Genomic DNA, 18,015 nt, shown 5'->3' with positions numbered 1-18,015 from the left:
CACTTGCAGGCGCACACACACCGAAGGTCAATTAAACAGATGACTTTCATGTGAGGGCTTGCGTTGCATGGCTATGAGGTGACTATCGTATCGAGTTACACAGAGCTGTTCTTTTCATGCTCTGTCTATATTTGTTGTTATTCTTGGACATTTTAAGGAATCCACCAGTTTACTTTTTTTTTCTCTGAAATGAGCTATTTGATTAAATCAACCTAAGATAATCAACATAAGCATCTACTACACAGTGTGTGTGTGTGTGTGTGTGTGTGTGTGTGTGTGTGTGTGTGTGTGTGTGTGTGTGTGTGTGTGTGTGTGTGTGACTCAGAGTTCGGATGGAGGCCAGACTGGGAAAAAGGCACCCAACTGCATTATGAATGAGGCTCAGCTCTCGTTGGGCCAGCATTGAGTTTCTTAGCTCGTTAATCATTAAGAATGGAGACACACACACACACACACACACATACACACACACACAAACACACACACACACACACACACACACACTGTCTAACTACACCCAGGATCAGCTACAGCAATAACTCTCTTGTTCTGCTTTCAACTTTTACATTTTATATCACAACACAAGGCTTACTCATAATTGGGTTCCCAACTCAATAGGATCACTTATTCTTAGTACAATAAGGAACATTTGCTTACATGGACACTCCTTGTATACTGCTCTCAGATCAGATCAATCAGATTTGTTGTGTTATTGCAGAGTTAATTTCACACTTAAACAATCAGGATGAACTTTGACTCTTGCGGCAAACGACGGAAGTGGTTTGGTCTGAATTTGTATTGAATCTCACAGCTTTATCAACAAAACCTCTCCCCATGGAGTTCATACTATACATAGCTTTAATTTCCTGAGGTGGATTAAGGCAATGCAGACACACCAGACTATAGTGTAAAGCATCTGGATTGAGTTATCTCCCTCTGCTGACCTCTCCCAGTGAATAATGCCTTCTTCTGTTTGGCCATGAGGCCCGCTAGCAGGGAAGAAGGTCAGTGAACTGCCTTATCAATGTTTAATTAGGCTTAAAGCATATCCCTAGTTTCTGGAGATTCAAATAACTTTGACTCAGCTACTCTTAGAGAATAGCAAATCTAGAATTCATCTTTCAATGCTTTTCATTTTAGTCAGTAAACATGAGCGAAAAATATTTTGCGGCTCAGTGAGATTTTGAATTTTTAGCTGCTGAGACAGGGTGAATTATTGTGGCTATGGGAGGATTTAGCCTCAAGCTGAACTTGTTCGAAGGAGGATGAGTGTAGAAGGCATTCACTGTGGTATGATGTGAAACAGTGACTGGGTGTGATGGTTTGGTAAGGCAGACCCCCGGGCCATCATGGATCATGAAATTCCTCATTACAATTTGGCCAAAACATCTCCACCCCTCCCAACTTGACTTTAACTCAGACCACATGTTATGGCCGCTGTGGATTCTGGGTTTGGTTCTCTGCATTGTAATACAGTAATGTGCTTGTACCTACGCGCCTGTGTGTGGGCGAAATGTATCAACAATAATTGTAAGAACTATCAGCTTCTCTATCATTTTGCCTTCCTTCACTCTCTGCAATCAACTTAACCAGCTCAGGCAGCTTGTGGCACAGTAAACACATTATGAGTCACAAAACTCTCCAAAGATCACTTAACCTCACCCTGCACCTGCGTTTATGGACTCGTAATGTCAGATAGATTCAGACTATGATGTATTCTATTTTTTAACAAAACATGTGTTTGAAGCTCTCTGTGCAGCCAGTAGCTTTGCAGCTGGAAACTTCCAATATGTAATAAGCGGGAGATTTGATCTTGGATAGCAGTGAAATGGAAAGCACTCACAATGGCATCTTCAGCAGAGATGATGCAATGGAGTCACCAGAGCAACTAAACATCACACAGATAGTCACATACGACTCACAGGGTCGGACAAACACATACATATAGCACAACCCCTATGGACTCTGCCATGTGACAGAGTTATGAAGCATACGGAAATTTAAGTCAATATTTGTTATCTTCCCAAAAATACTCCATGTCATCCCTTTTATACCGTAATCCAGGGGGGTTTCCATTGCCTATCGTCTGTGCTATAGTATCTAACTCCATATCCTATGGAGTTAGGAGAAGGGTCTGCTAGTCCTCTTGGAAGGGGGAGGGGGGGAGTTCTGAATACCCCATCCAAATTTAGGGGGTCTTTTTTCAGCCAACACCCATTGCTTAGAGAATACCGGAGGTATTGCCTTATGGGAGTGGCTGACCAGAAACATGTGTCTAGCAATCTATGTATAAGCATGTTTCCAAAAAACAAACATTGAGTAGCCGTCATGCAATCTAACACATGCAACACTAAGAAATTAAATCTACAGAGAGAGAGAGAGAGAGAGAGAGAGAGAGAGAGAGAGAGAGAGAGAGCAGAAGGAGAGTCAGCCGAGAGAGAGTCCAAATGTGCACAAGCTGTGGTCTCCATTTCTAGAAGATGAGACCACATCAGTGAAAGATTGGCTCGAAAACTTCAAAAAGCCAAAAAACATATTAAACCCCATGCCTCGACACATATGGGACATACAGGGTTTTCTCTCTCCTCTGATCCACTTTATATGTTACTTTGATTAAAAGGACCTCTTTTTTAACCAATCATGTCCTATATAGGAAATAAAAAGAACTTCCGTCTGCAAGTAGTTTATGTTAGTTTGTCTGATCCACTCTCAGCTGGGTGTGGTAAGCGATGAAGTTTAACATAATAGAGAGTTTATTTCCCAGGGAATTTGCCTCACTGCTGAGTTTTAAGACAATGAAGTCAATAGTAAAACACTTTATTGTTTGAGTTGTACATTTTAGACCACAACATTATTTCTTTGATTTTTCTTTGTACTGCATTTGACATTTATTGTATTTCTCTCTTTCTTTCTCCCTTTGTTTTTTTCAGATGAAACACAGCCTCTGTCACAATTAAACGGCTCCCTGCTGGCTCCGGGGCCCCTTCCCCCTCTTACCACCCCACCCATGGACTCCCCCATGGACTGCCCCATGGATACCACCATGGACTCCCCCATGGCCTCGGTGTGCCCCCTCCTGCCCACCCCCACTCCTCTCCTGAACCCCCCTTATTCATCCTCCCCAGACTGCAGCACTGGCAGTGCCAGCTCTGAGCAGTCCGGATCTGGACCCCCTGTTTCAGGAGCCGCCGGCACCACGGCCTCCAGCCCGTCCAATCCGGAGACAGAGGAGGACAAGGCTAAGAAGCTGCTGTACTGCTCACTGTGCAAGGTGGCTGTCAATTCCTTGTCACAGCTTGAGGCCCACAATAAAGGTGGGTTAGTCTGTGAGCTCTGGTGTGTTGAAATTGCTGTAGTACTTCTGCACATTCCAGACATTCACTGGCAATCTAACAATGTGGAATTAACTGTGACTTTCTTGGACCTTCTGTTGATGAAATATGAGTTTCAGAGGGATGTAGCTTTCTCCCTTGTATTTCTAGCTATGGTTGGATTCTTCTTGGTTTACTCAAACCACACTGCTGCTGTTGCTGCTGCTGCTGGAAACAAAATGTGTCACATATGGTGCAAGTGGAATATTTGCCAAGAAAGATCCCTGTAGCAACTTCATAAATTATGAAATGGAATTGAAGAAATGCACTAAAAGTGCAAAACAAATGAAATATTTGTTAATGTGAGTACAATAATACATTAGTAGACCGAGAGAAAACCCCAAACTGTTATATAATATATGAATATTACATATTGTGCCAAACATTTTGTATAAAATAATTATAGCAATCACATTCTCTCCTACATTATATTCATATGTTTTATAGGTCCTTTTCACATTGTACACTCCTTAAAGTAAAATAGCTGCTGACTGTTATGTGCACCAAGGATTACTGCAATTTATATAGAATTGTTGTTTTAAAAAGGTAATTGCCGTTGTTACAATAGGTGTCTGAACAATAGTGTGGATATCATGGACTGTGTGGAGGTTGAATCATGGGGTAAATCAGTTGGTAGCAAAGAATAACACAACTTGACATTATTTCTCTCTTTTGGCTGCCCTTACTGTAAGTGCTACCATCTCAGTTATTGACCTGACTGCCCCCAGCAGAGACTACTGATCAGCAGACAACTGATCTGCTTGACACTGTCTGGCTCAACCTGTGTAACCGAGCACTGATTGACTAGTTTTAGGAGCTCTGTCAAGGTGCCTCACACCTGTGTGTGTGTGTGTGTGTGTGTGTGTGTGTGTGTGTGTGTGTGTGTGTGTGTGTGCACTATGCTCTCTCGTGCAGCACTCTACTAATGCACACACACACACACACACACACACACACACACACACACACACACACACACACACACACACACACACACACTCACAACTTTCTTCACTCACTTAAGGCATGACTATTTAAAAGAAAACTCTACCTCACATTTAAACTTTCATGATTCGTCTTGTCATTTGCAGCACGCAGCATGCAAACTGTTCCCCATAGCCTGAAGCCTTCCACTTTAAAAAGTTTCAGAGGAGGGTGGTTAACCACTGCATGAAGGTATAAGATAAAAAATGTTTTGTGGCTGAGCTCACCACAACACCAGCTTCAACGTGCTGTCAGACAACATTCACACCTGACAACGTGTTTGCCAAACACCCTCGAGGAGCTTGCTGCCTGCTTTAATCCGTTATGCACTTCCAATTTGTCTCTCCCTGTGACGTTGTGTCCCTGTGAGCACACTTTGTGTCTGCTGAGCTTCACGCTTTATTATTGATCTCTCCTACACATAAGAAAAACTACAGAGACACAACAGACGATGAGGGACTGACCCTGATCAGTGGAACTGTGTCCCATTTTACTTGAGTAATGTTTGGTGCAGCCAGCTCAGCCAGACATGAAAGCAGCCAACACATATCTCCTAAGGTTGGATGAAGTATGAATCAATAAAATAGCAATCACACTAACCATTATGGTTACATTAACCTCTGGAAGGCTTTTGCAGTTTTTGCTTTATCCAGCGCTGATTCATTGTCAGTCTAACAACACAACAATAAATGTGTGTTACTGTACATTTGTCTCCCAGCATGTTTACGACGTACATCCATCGACATGTCAGTATAAAAAAAGATCACACACACACAGAATAGTACAGCTTCTAAACAGGACCACAGCCTGCTATCAACTAGTTGGCTCCAAAATTCCAACCGTGAATGCCAATTGAGTTGAAACAGTTGAAACAATCTGGAAACAATCACCCTCACTCATTGTCAAATTGAAAACTGCACATGTTAGTGGGGTTTAAAAATAAAAGTATATGTCATGCAGACTTGAGCAGCGTGCGTGGCAGTCTGTGTGAGAAGGAACAGCAGAAAAGAGAAAGAAATGATGTGTATGTTATTTATACAGTTTCCTGTCAACACATTGCCTATGCATTTTCAAATGTGCCTTGTATTCTTGTATGTTGGTTTACGCGATGAGTCAACCATACAAAGAGAACAAATCTACTGGGCCATCCATCGCCAGACCAAAATAGAACAAAGGAAAAAACAGACAACCCAAGAGCACATTTTCTGGCCACGAGCGAAATCTGTCATTCCAGCCCCTCCTCCCCAGTGGAGCCCACAGCTTTCAAGTTAGCCCACCAGCCACACGAACCCAGCCATTTCTCTCTCTTCTGTAACTGTAACTCTGTTCAAAGGGAGTGTCTCGAAGTCAGCGCCAAAAACAGTGGGGTGCTTTATTTTGGGAGTAGAGAGAGACATAGGGGTCGATGGGGGGACATTACGCATGTTTTCAGTCAAGAAACGTGTGATTATTTTGTTTGCTTAAATTAAGAAAACGCTGCTTATATAAATGTTTCATATGTAACATGCATCAGATTGGAATCTCTTGTAAATTCATTTCATGTGCAGGTGGACATCTTTTATTGAACATCTGATAGAATGTCTTGTTTTTATTGCTGATCATGATTGGATTAATAGCAGGGAGTTGGGTGGACTCTGGATTAGACAATTAAGAGGTCTGAGTTTACTGTAGCTATGTATTTAGGATTGCCAAGAGACACATCTGGTTTGTTTTTAATATAATTGGTATGAGTCTAATGCAACACTCCCATCTGCAATGACACAAATCCCGTTGTAATTGCTCAGTAGTATGAATGAAGACCCAATCTCATTCAGAGTCCAGTATCCCAGTATGACACGAGACAGAGCTGCAGCTTTATAACTTGTGAAGATAGATCTATTTAATCAAATAGCCATTTTGTGAAACAGTACAGTCATGTTCAGGGCAGCCAATGTCTGACGTCAAATCCATCCTCAGACCAGACAAACCTGCTTCTCATAATAACTTGGCCTTACATTTCAAAGTTTTGACATTTACAGTCTAAATTATTGATGTAGACAGTGAGGGTTCAGTACTCCAGAGCTGTTATTGATATTGGCAGAAGGGGTATTACAATTCACTACAGTGCACACTGTATCTTATCCACTGCACTGATCAAACAATATCAACCTTCGACTGTAATATTAACACTAGAGAGGGCTTTGAGTTCCTCTTCCAACTGCACAGCTGTTTGACTGCCGCCCTCTAGTGGGGAAAACATACCATGACAACTTTATCCAGCAACATGCTCTCCATGCTGTGCATATGTGGTAAATTATTGGACTAATTATTGGATTAATTTGACTTTAGACAGCTGGAAGAGGCATGCCTCATATGTTATAAATAGTGATGCATCTCCACTGTATTACTTCATTCTATTCTATTAGCTTCTAAATATGTAATTTCATCTTGCCTTATAGCATTGCTGACATGTGTTTTTGCTTCTCTGTGTCTGTCTGCCTGCAGGTACAAAACACAAAACTATCCTGGAGGCACGGAGTGGGCTGGGCCCCATCAAGGCGTATCCTCGCCTTGGCCCCAAGCCTATTGGAGAGCAGGGAGGGGGGCCGGTGGACCCCAACACTCAGGAACGAACCTTCCACTGTGAGATCTGCAATGTGCGGGTCAACTCTGAACTGCAACTCAAACAGGTAGGAGGAAGAAATTATGCATGTATTTTATCCAACGAAATTATGAATGAATTGGATGTAATAGTTTATAGTAGAATACTTAGATACAATATAACTGGCTATTTTTTAAGTCTTAAGATTACCTTTTCATACAACAAGGATTTCGTGAGAGCTTTTGTAATTCTATTTTCATTGGAGCTTATTGTAAAGAGTCTCAAAATGATCTAGAGTCCATATTTGACTGTTAAATATGGCAATTGGCAAATATTTCCACTTAGGGAAAGTGAGAATAAGTCGTGTTCCTTTCTTTCAGCACATATCAAGTCGAAGGCACCGGGACGGCATGGCGGGCAAGCCTAACCCCCTCCTCAACCGACACAAGAAGCACAGGGGAGCTGATCTGACGGTAACCTTTAAAGTTTCACTGTTGAATTCTGACACAGTCGTCAAAGCAGACATCAAAAGATCAGATAGAAATTGATAATCAAGAACATGAGGTCTGTAAGTCCTTGGAGTGGTTAGAGCAAGGTTATTCGATCCCTACAAAAGCCACGAGTTGTTTTGCTTTTGGCTGTGTCCTCCTCCTGAAAATGTTTTATTCAATTGGGCGGAAACTTCTGCACTATGATACATCCTAAGTCTTAAAAGGGAATTCTGTATCCATTTCCCCTTCATGTGTTCTTTCTTCTGGAACCAATCATTTCATGCCTTGTGTCTCTTTGTGCACCCCCTTCTGTTTGCAGTCTTCATTGACCTTCTCCAAGGATCTTACCAAAGCTTTGGGGGCAGGGCTCTTGCACAACCCCTTGGCTGTTGCTGCAGCAATGGCCGCTGCAGCTTCCTCGAACCAGATGGCTCTCCGTGCAGCAGCTCCGGGGCACCACCCGCACCTCCCGCACCTACCGCACCTACCGCACCACCCGCACCACCCGCACCACCCGCACCATCACCTATTGCAAGGCTCTCCTCTGAGCCACGCCCTCCTGAGACCCGCCCCTGGGCCCATTCGCACCACCCACGGGCCAATCCTTTTCTCCCCTTACTGACACATCACCCTCTGACTTCGGCCCGTCAGGAGCAGCCACTCCAAAAGCACACTGTGAAGATACAAACATGATCAACAAACAGCAATTGATGGTGGGGGAATCCAACAATTTAAATACTGAACTGAGAGAAATGCAAGGGAAAGGCGCAGCAGCAAGGAGTAGATATGTCTGTCTTCCCTTTACCTGACACTCTCCATCCATTTCAAAGACTTCTTGATGATTCGCAAATGGAATGAGCAGAGGAGAGACTTTCATTATGCATTGAACGTCCTTGTACATCTCTCACCTTCACTGGTCCCTCTCCCTTGCACTGTGGCCCTGTCATGGTCATCTCAATAGCTACAGAAGAAGCACATACATTAAACCATATTCAGAGTTCCATAATTATTCCAGGCCAGGTTGGTTTTCTCCTGTCATCACTGCTCAGCGTGTTCTACTCATCCTATGCACCTCAAAAACAAAGACAATAATGTTATGTCAGTAGGGTAGCTCCTTCAATCGTTCTCTGCTCTTTGCGCCACATGTAGCTGTGGCGGCCTCCACGGTACATGTCCCCTTCAGTGCCGGAGGACAGCAACTTTTCAGTTTGTGACACTAGGTCCTCGCTAGACACAGCATGACTTGGGCAGGTGGTAGCAGCATCTGAACCTGTCTGATGGTGGGGAGATTTAAGAGAGCAGAAAAGTGATTGTGGGGGATTGCACTCTGCTGTCATTTCCCGAGACAGTGAGGTGAGAGGAGGGTTGGAACTGGTCAGTGGATGAATTGACCCCCGGCAGCATGCAGACACACACAGGCCCAAACAAATCTGTGTTTTAAAATACACTACACCACAGGGCACATCTGCCAACCTCCATATCAATCAGAGATCCCCTCCCCCTCCCCCCCCCCCCCTAAAGGGGAAAGAGGATGTCAGAAACTGTAGAAGTTGCACATACTATACTGCTGTATTTGACACATGATCCCTATCTTTAGCTTAGATCGTTTAATGGCAATAATCAGTTATTTTACTCACAGTAATGTGAAATACTGGAGAGCATAGTTTATATGTATTTGTTCAGACATCTGTTCCCATTAAGCCATCAACAAGAAAGTGATCGACATCCTAACAACTCTCTGGTCTTTATTTGCAGGCTGATTCACTGTGTAGGTGGGAGGTTTGCTTTAGGTGCGACCCTGTGTACTGATGTATTTATGTTGTTTCTGCATGCAGCCGCTCAATGAGATTGTGAAGGGTCAGGCTTCTGCATCATTGGCTTGAACTCTTCCATTGGTGCCCTGATCTTCTTCTCCCCCATCTACAAAGGCTTTATATGAGTCTATAGCAGAGGGCACACACACCCTGGCAAACATATTGCTCAAAGAGAACAAATTAAAGAGAGGAAGATGAAAGCCAAATAAATTCTTGGAGAAATGATCTTGAGCTGCAGTGACAACCGATCAAGAAACCCGACGAGGCCACCCAGGCCAAGGAGCCGAGACATCCAGCTCAAGGCTTCTACCGATAGTTTCCGTCTCAGAACTGAAAGCCATGTAATGCACCATGATTTGTTTTCTCATACAAAGACTGGTGATACTTTTTATTTGATTTGGTTTGGATTTTTGGTTTGCATTTATATCACCTATAAAGAAGAGCAAATTAAGAGACACAATACAAATATTTTTGTAGGTAGGAAATATTAATAACTGCAAGAAGATTATTGGATGGTGTTGACTCAGACAAACTGACATTCAAGCAGACCAACTGAACTTAGCGGGGAGCCACATAAGCTAGCTGAGCAGCTGCAGACCTATCTTGCTCGACAGCTGGAAAACTTTCACCTTTTTCTGAACAAGATGTACACTGTGCCCTTTCATTGAGAAGCAATGAGCTCTAATGTCTTACCTTTGTCTGAATATTGCAATGCAATGAGCAATTTTTATCAGAGTGACTTGTTATCGTTGTGACATGTTGTCTGGAGTCATGTGTAAACTGGGAGCACGCCAGCTAACAGACTTTTCAGTTCTTCCATGAGGAGTAGGCTACAAGCCCTCAAAAGGGATTGAGCGGGAGAGACAGAGGAGTAGCTGGGTTTAGGGACCGCCCTTCATATTAAAGGGTCTTTTTACTATGGTAATCTCTGCTTGGGGAACAGGGTACAACACCAGGTATCAAGGGATAAAAGCTGAAGTTGTTCAACAGGCTTATTTCTTACATTATTTGTTTTCTTTGTGTGTGTGAGAAATGTGTTTCAGTGAAAACCCTGAGGAACAGAATTAATGCCATTACTTACAGAAGAAGCTGGCTTGGTGTCAGCTCCCACCGTTGTGCTCTTTTTGTTGCTGAACGTTCTTCGAACCTTCGTTGCAGAGTTCATTTTGTGAGTGAGATACTTTTCCAGGATCTGTGCTCTCCTTCCTGTCGGTGTGTGTACCATGTATTCTACTGTGTGTTGAGACCTGCTCTCTCCCTAATTCCCACCAATCACAGACAGAAGCAACCTGGAGCTATAAAGTGGCCTAACAAAATATTGGAGACAGAAACCTGCACATTTGATTTTGGAAAATTGATCAGTCATTCTGGATTCTAGACGCTTGATCAATGGCCCAATCAAAGTAGTGTAGTAATCTTGTCCCTGGTAGGTCAGTCAAGTAGCAGCACCACAGATATGTTCATACTGTGGTAATTCCCACTTATTCATCTTCATGATTCACATATGAGAAATAAATGTTAGATGCCTATTTTCTGGGCAGGTATTTCATGTTAGCTGTATTTAGGCTAATAGCCTTAGCCTTATTCTGCCCTCAGCCTCTCATGGAGCAGCGAGAGAGAGAAAGAGAGAGACAGAGAGAGATGGAGAGGCTATGGTGTAATTTTGTCTTGCCAATAAAGTTATTTTTGAATTTCATTGTCAGAAGGGGCAAAGAGTTTGTATGGCGAATTGTAGCAATATCTGACTCATTCTGGCTACTCTTGTTTATTGCAATAAGAAAATTAAACAATAAATGTGTATGTGAGTAAATCATTATAAATGTAATTTAAATGAAAAAGAAACTTTATGGTAAATAGTATTGGTATCAAGAGAAACCATGGTGGGGAAAAAAGTAAACGTCAATAAATCATTAATTGAAACCAAGGTCTTTGTAGTTTTTATGAATCAATCATTGTGTGTACACCTTATCAACTGTCATAATTCATGAAGAAAAATCTCTAAATATCTGTCATGCATTTAATACCTACAGGATATCTCAGTTTATCACAGTCCTAGTACAACACTAATGTTTTAAGACAATATCCACCCTAAAACAGATTTTACAAAATAAAATAAGAAATTACATCAGCAGAGAATTATTGCAGTCAATCTGCTGACAGCAGTGGTGGGCCGTCAGGGCATGCTATAAGCCTGCTCTGCTGGCCTAAACAGAATCACAAAGTTATATCTATTTTATAATTTTTTTATTTACATTTTTTTAATTTTTTTTTTATTTACATTTTTTGTTATGATTAAAAGTTATATCTATTTTATAGTTTAATTGTTTTTCACAAATACACTACATGTATTATAATTATCTTTCCCGATTAGCTTATTTTCTCATTGACCAGCTCCTGCCTTGTCTGTTCCTCCTGCCTTATCTGTCTGCTTCTGGCCAGCGCGCTGGTACAGTTTGCGATGGTAGAAAATCCACGGCCCGCCACTGGTTGACAGGGAATAACTGACATTTAGAGATTTTGTTTTTAGAATAGTTAAATACTCTAAATGTAGGGTTTCCAGTAAGATCGGCATTGCCACTCTCATAAATAAGTGAGTGAGTTTTTCTATGATTAATTATATTTCATCATCAATATGGATGTATTGATGATGAAATATAATTAATCATAGAAAAACTCGACCACAGCCCAAGTCCCTCTAGGTGTCCCCCAAGGTTCAGTACTCGGTCCCCTTCTCTTCATTCTCGACTTGCTCCCCCTTGGCAACGTCATACGCCACCACGGTCTCCATGTCCACTGCTACGCCGATGACACACACTACATCTCCACCAAATCCATCACACCCGCTACTTACTCCACCATCACCAACCGCCTCACAGATATAAAGACCTGAATATAAAGACTTGAATGCAAACCACCAACTTCCTCAAACTCAACAGCGGCAAATCTGAAATCCTCATCATCGACACTAAATCACTCAACAAATCCCACCACAACTTCTCCCTCTGCATCGATGGCACCACTGTTGGTGTCATCTTCGATCCAACCCTCTTCTCTGAACGCCACATCAAGCACATCTCAAAAACCACCTTGTTTCATCTTAAAAACATTGGCCATCTACTACGCTCACTCCCACACCAGAGACCACATCACCCCAGTCCTTCAAAATCCACCACTGGCTCCCAATACATTAAGAATACTGTTCTGATTCTCCTCATCACCGACAAACCCTTCTCAACCTCGCCCCTTCATATACCTTTCTGACCTCCTGCCTACCTGCTCCCACATTCAGCCTCAGATTCGCCAACCTCCCCCCCGTAATGCTAGTTAACTGTGTTTTTGTTTTGTTTCTTACTGTTTGTATTGTTATTGCGTCTATAAACTATAGTCACTATCTGCTTGTTCTGAATATAAATATTCTTAATGTATTTTGCATAATCTATACACATTTCCCAATAGTTCAGCCTAACATGTGCACTTAATGGTCAAGTTATTGGGCACAGTTGCACAAAACAACTGCCTGACATAAAAATAGACCATTATATGCAACACAAAATTAGACATTATGGCAAAACAGTTTTCCCAAATCTTAACACGGTGTGTATTTGATATCTATGGAGACTTTGAATCTTTACAAAAATTGTTACAACATTTTAACAGAAGAGCACTTGTTCCATTTGAGTATATGACCATGCAACATGCGTTTATAAAGCATCCAGCAGAAACATGAGCTTAAACATGTTTGTGAGCAGCAGATGCAGCTATCAGAGCAGTGGCTGACTGGTGCTGCATTGTACTGTCTGATGAAGAGCAGCATTATGCCGTCTGATGAAGAGCAACATTGTGCTGTCTGGAGAGCGTGGCTGATTTCCCATACGATGGCCCTCATGTTGTTTTCCTCTTTGTTATTTTTAAGCATTCCTGAACCGAGCAACAGCTTACCAGAGGTTCTCTACATCTTGTAACATTACACAACTCAGCCACTAGATGGTCCTACTGGCGTGACTGGGGAGCAGAGCCACTTGAAACAACGCAGCATAGCTCATTCTGCAAAGAACAAGCAATCAAAAGTATTCACACATCAAGCGTGTGTAAATTTACAGTAATTTGATATGAGCGATATACAAAAGCACTTATTGTTCTAAATATATAGTACATTATATATAGACAGCTGCCCTTTTTGCTCTGTGAGAATATGTATAAAAGAACAAAGCCATGTGGCAGAGAAAAGGTCATGAGCAGATTGGACTGATGGTTGCTATGCTAGACTTTCTGCCATGCTGGACGAAGACATTTTAAAACTAAATGATCCGTATGATTTCTGCAGCACCTTTAAGGAAAAAATAAGTCATACTCAGAGATGGATTTTCAGTTGGTGTGGTTTTATCTGACGTGCTGCAGTCTCATGCATTTAGACATCTAACACTGCTGAGATGTGTACAGTATTTTCTTTTAAGTTGATGTTTACGTTTTCAAAGGCAAGTCATATTTACACACTTGCTTGGAAATTTGTGAACATAATGTTGTTAAGCAAAAATGTTATTCATATGGTGAGATAATTGAGAATATGTCTTAGACACTAACACTTTAATAATTTACAGTTGTGTTGTATGAAAAGAATGTGAAGGAAGTCTTTTAACATAATTAACTATTGAACCACGGATAGATAAATATCACACTGCCTTTTGAATCATTTTGTTTACCAATAATCATATTGTATAGAAACAATTGTGCTTAATGTTGAATGTGATGTAATTATTCCATCATGGCATCTTATTGTGCAAGATTATTATTTATTTGATTCGTTCTTTTCAGAACAGCACATCTTTGTCCCCCCCGAACCCCATACACCATGATTCCTGAAAGAAAAAGCATAATGGCACGGACATAGTTTTGTACTAGAAGGCAGCTCTTCTCTTGAGAGCTCCATGCATTGAGATGTGGCAATGACACCGTGTGATGGTCAGGCAGGGATCTTCAAATGGAGTCTGAAGAGGTAGAGATACGTACCAGCACTTTTCTCTAAAAGGATGTCTGCACCTGAGAGGAGAGGGCATGTTCTGTGGTCTCCCTTTCCATCTCCCCCACAGGCTCTTTCACTCTTTACTCTTTTTGCATCACACATCCAAGGGGAAGATATGAGACTTGTCTTATCTTATCTTTGGTATTGATTTGCAGGCAAGAATGCCCTTTTCTGCTTGGTAAAGCATTCTGTAGTTGTTTGCTCACTGGATCTAGACACATTTATTTTGTAGCCATGTACTGTAGCAAATGTAAAGCATGAGAAAAGAATATCTTATTGTTTACCACACATTCACGACTCACTAAATGTTGAGAATGTATGAAGAATAATTCATTCATAAATAATATTTGATGTGAAATATAAGCCTTAAACAGAATGCTAACTACTAAAAGAGAGTGCAACTCACAATATAAAACCTTGTCTGCAAGAATGAGTCATCGGCAGGATATTAGTCTAAAATCTGAATGCAGAACATGACAGAAGGGTCTTTGTTCAAAATGCAAGAAGAGGTGAAAGTGTTACTTTAGGTCTCTCAAAGTTATTTACAAAGCTCTCAACTCAGACAGATTCAACCTGAGGAACAGTTGCAAGCAGACACTGCTTAATTGTAAGGGGTCATCGCCCAAAAAAAAAAATATGAAATGGAAGAAGTGAGTTTACTATTCAAACTACATGAATAATAGAAAAGGTTGAAAACAAGCTTTTATGGATTTTAATGGAAAAAAAAGAAATGGCCATTCATTTTTACGAGATATCGTCTGAGCAAATAGATATCACTGAGTGTGTCCACACACACACTGTGCTGCATTTCAATTACAGAGTGATCAAGCTGAACAGGAACATCAGCAGCAGCATGAAAACAAATCTCTCTCAGTACTAAGGATTAACCTTAGTACTGATTAACCAGGCATGTGCTCTCCTGTCTCTCTCCACAAACACAAGTTGGCAGGTTCAGGTGCACATCAGTGAAGAGATAATTAGTCCAGCTCCAAAGAGAGTCTGGGAGTAGAGAGAGAGAGAGAGAGAGAGAGAGAGAGAGAGAGAGAGAGAGAGAGAGAGAGAGAGAGAAGACACAGTGGCACTCTAATTTCATTTCCATAACAAGTCGCAAAATTATGTTGAGACTAACTGTAGCTCTTGTTCTTTTCAGTTCAGCTTGTTGGATGTCATTGTTAATGTTTGTGCAGCTACTTGGGGTGTTACACCTGTGCATATTCTCCCAAATTACACAACATCATCTCAGAAGAAAACAGCTGCTTCTTATTGGCATCTCAGACATGACCTCCCTCATTCTTTCATTCTGTCCAATGCCTATTGAATTTAATATCAAGAGCAATCTTTGTCTTTCTATACTCTTAATGCCAACATCCTACTGTGTCAGACATTTATCAATGCGGCCTTGATAGAGTTTAATATAATATAGAGGGATCATTCCTCCGACTAATGTCTTGTCCTCTTCAGGGAAATTAAGTGAACCCATGCAATATCCTAACTCCCACTCAAGGGTCACATAAAATAGCCCAGAACCTCAGCTAATCTCTGGATTCAAGGGGACAATGTCATACATTCATTTAGGTGGATGGCAGTACAATTTGAGCGTACTGTGCTCGTCATTGAGGGCTCTAAAGTGACAGTTTCCCAAAATGTTGCTCTCACAAGGCATTTTAGAAGGCTCGGCTTGCAGTAGCTGGGTGGCTCAGTTGTGTTGGCATGGCAGCAGCCCAAGACAAAAGACACAATTGTGAGGGAACAGTCTGCAGCCTTCAAGTCGTAGTACAGGCGGTCAAGGACAATTGCCCTTCTGCACTGACGCAGCAGAGGCCATGGTTGCACTGAATCCAATTATCTGCTCTCGAGCAGTGAATGGACACCCTTAAATAAAACGAAAATATACACAAGGTGCTAACACAATTTGTCCTTGAGCAAGAAAATCACCTAATAAAAATAAATGTAGGGCTTTATTTAGTATCTATATATATTATATGTAAAATGTTACTAATTAATAATTATAATAATAATAACAATAATAATAATAATAATAATAATGAATTTCATTTTTAAATGCACCTTTCTTTCAAAAGAAACTCAAGAAGAAATTCAAGTTTTATCTAAACTTACTAAATACTGTTCAGTTGACTTAGAACTGGTGCGGACCAGGGGAATCCGACTGTTTAATTAAAACAAAGCATCGCGAAGGCCCACGGCGGGTGTTGACGCGATGTGATTTCTGCCCAGTGCTCTGAATGTCAAAGTGAAGAAATTCAATGAAGCGCGGGTAAACGGCGGGAGTAACTATGACTCTCTTAAGGGATTGTAGGATTGAACAAGTCGGTTGAGTTGGTACCTCCAAGTGGTGGTCCGCGGGCAACGTCCGCGGGGACGGCTAAATTCAACTCGTAATTCTCCAGACCTCATGCAGCTCGAGGTGAGGTCGGATGAAGGGCGTAAATCCTCGGATTTAACCATTCTGGTCACTTGTTGATGAATGGATTAATGCGTCCTCAAGCCCTGAATCCCTTCGGGGTGAAAGGGTGGGGGGGCCTCCCAGTCTGGTTGGGAGGAAGGGCCCAGATTCCCTTCGGGGGGTTGAAAGCCCAAAGAAGCGCAACCGGTGAATTGTTGCGGAAACGGATAGTCGGCTCGACGTGCAGATCCCTTGGACACCAATGCGCCGTGCGGATACGAGGCGTGTCGGGAAGCTCCAAGTAGTCAGATCTAAGGGTAGTGATGAATTAAAGCTTGGTATCAACGGTATCGAGCGGCCAAGCGTGGTATCACCCCAGCTTGTTCAGGTCGGTCTTGGTTAGACTCGCAGACCACTGTGTGCGGACTGGCGCTGACGCGGCAGCGTGTCTACCGGCGGGCGAACCAATTGGCCCTCCAGGTGTTCCGTCGGTCACCCTCACGGGTAGGCCTGTGCGGGCAGCCTCTAACGAAGGCAGGGCAGCCATCTTAGACAAGTGTGGGTACTGCCCCAAATCCTGTGGTTCTGAGAGTGGTTTGTCTCTGCATTAGTGGGAGGCGCATCTGGGGGGGCTTCTGGCAGAGCCTCCTGCTGGGGCGCGCCGCTGGCGGGGCGTACATGTGCGCAACCTATGGTCATCAGACGAGATCGTCAAGCTGACGCCCGTGTGTCAGAAAATTCCAACCCTGGAGCAATAAGAAGAGATTGCGGTAAATCTAAGCACGGGCAAAACAACTGAACAAGTCAGATCATAGTGTAGATTGCTGCACGCGGCTACCCGAAACGCATAAGGGGCGGCTCTGTAATACCTCAGCCAGCACCGTGCCAAACACCGAGGGTGGCGCCAAGTGCTCCAGGCAACCCAGCTACTTCGCCAACCTCAGTCAAACAAGCCTTGATAGGTATGATGAGGGGGCGATAGGAACTAGTAGACTGGTGAGAGGAATCCAGATGCTGTCCTCCCCTTAAAAGAGGTCGATTGCTCTCAGGAAGCAATTGCATCTACTGCCTCTAGACTGATTAAGAAGCTTGGATGGAAGATTAGCGGCGGAAGGTCGTTAAGACAACAAACCGTTCATGACTCTGCTTCATTCTTCTGAAATCTTGTCAAACCTTCGGACAATCAAGTACCGTATGCCCCCGGGCCCTGATGGGATAACGAAGAAGCGTTGCTCGGATGGATCCCCAAGGGGACTGAATTGACACACATGCTCTCCACATGGTTGATCTCGGGAGCCCTGCCGAGAGTGTTCAAAAAAGTGTAAAACGACACTGGTTCCAGAACTTCGG

At 42.5% G+C, this 18,015-nt stretch overlaps 1 protein-coding gene across 1 annotated transcript in view; it reads left to right on the top strand.

The window, feature by feature from the left end:
• Window positions 1-8,049, top strand: part of znf385a (zinc finger protein 385A) — a gene marked incomplete at both ends in the record, with an annotated part of 29,985 nt that extends 21,936 nt beyond the window's left edge. The window contains 4 exons of the mRNA XM_079225808.1: window positions 2,931-3,314; window positions 6,840-7,024; window positions 7,317-7,409; window positions 7,747-8,049. Of these exons, the coding sequence (XP_079081934.1) occupies window positions 2,931-3,314; window positions 6,840-7,024; window positions 7,317-7,409; window positions 7,747-8,049 (965 nt within the window). The remainder of the gene's footprint in view (window positions 1-2,930; window positions 3,315-6,839; window positions 7,025-7,316; window positions 7,410-7,746) is intronic.
• Window positions 8,050-18,015: the final 9,966 nt, after the last annotated feature.

The sequence above is a fragment of the Taurulus bubalis genome (genome assembly GCF_910589615.1).
Source record: "Taurulus bubalis genome assembly, chromosome: 11".
In the NCBI taxonomy this organism is placed as follows: Eukaryota; Metazoa; Chordata; class Actinopteri; order Perciformes; family Cottidae; genus Taurulus; species Taurulus bubalis.
This window is presented reverse-complemented; position numbering and strand designations above follow the sequence as displayed.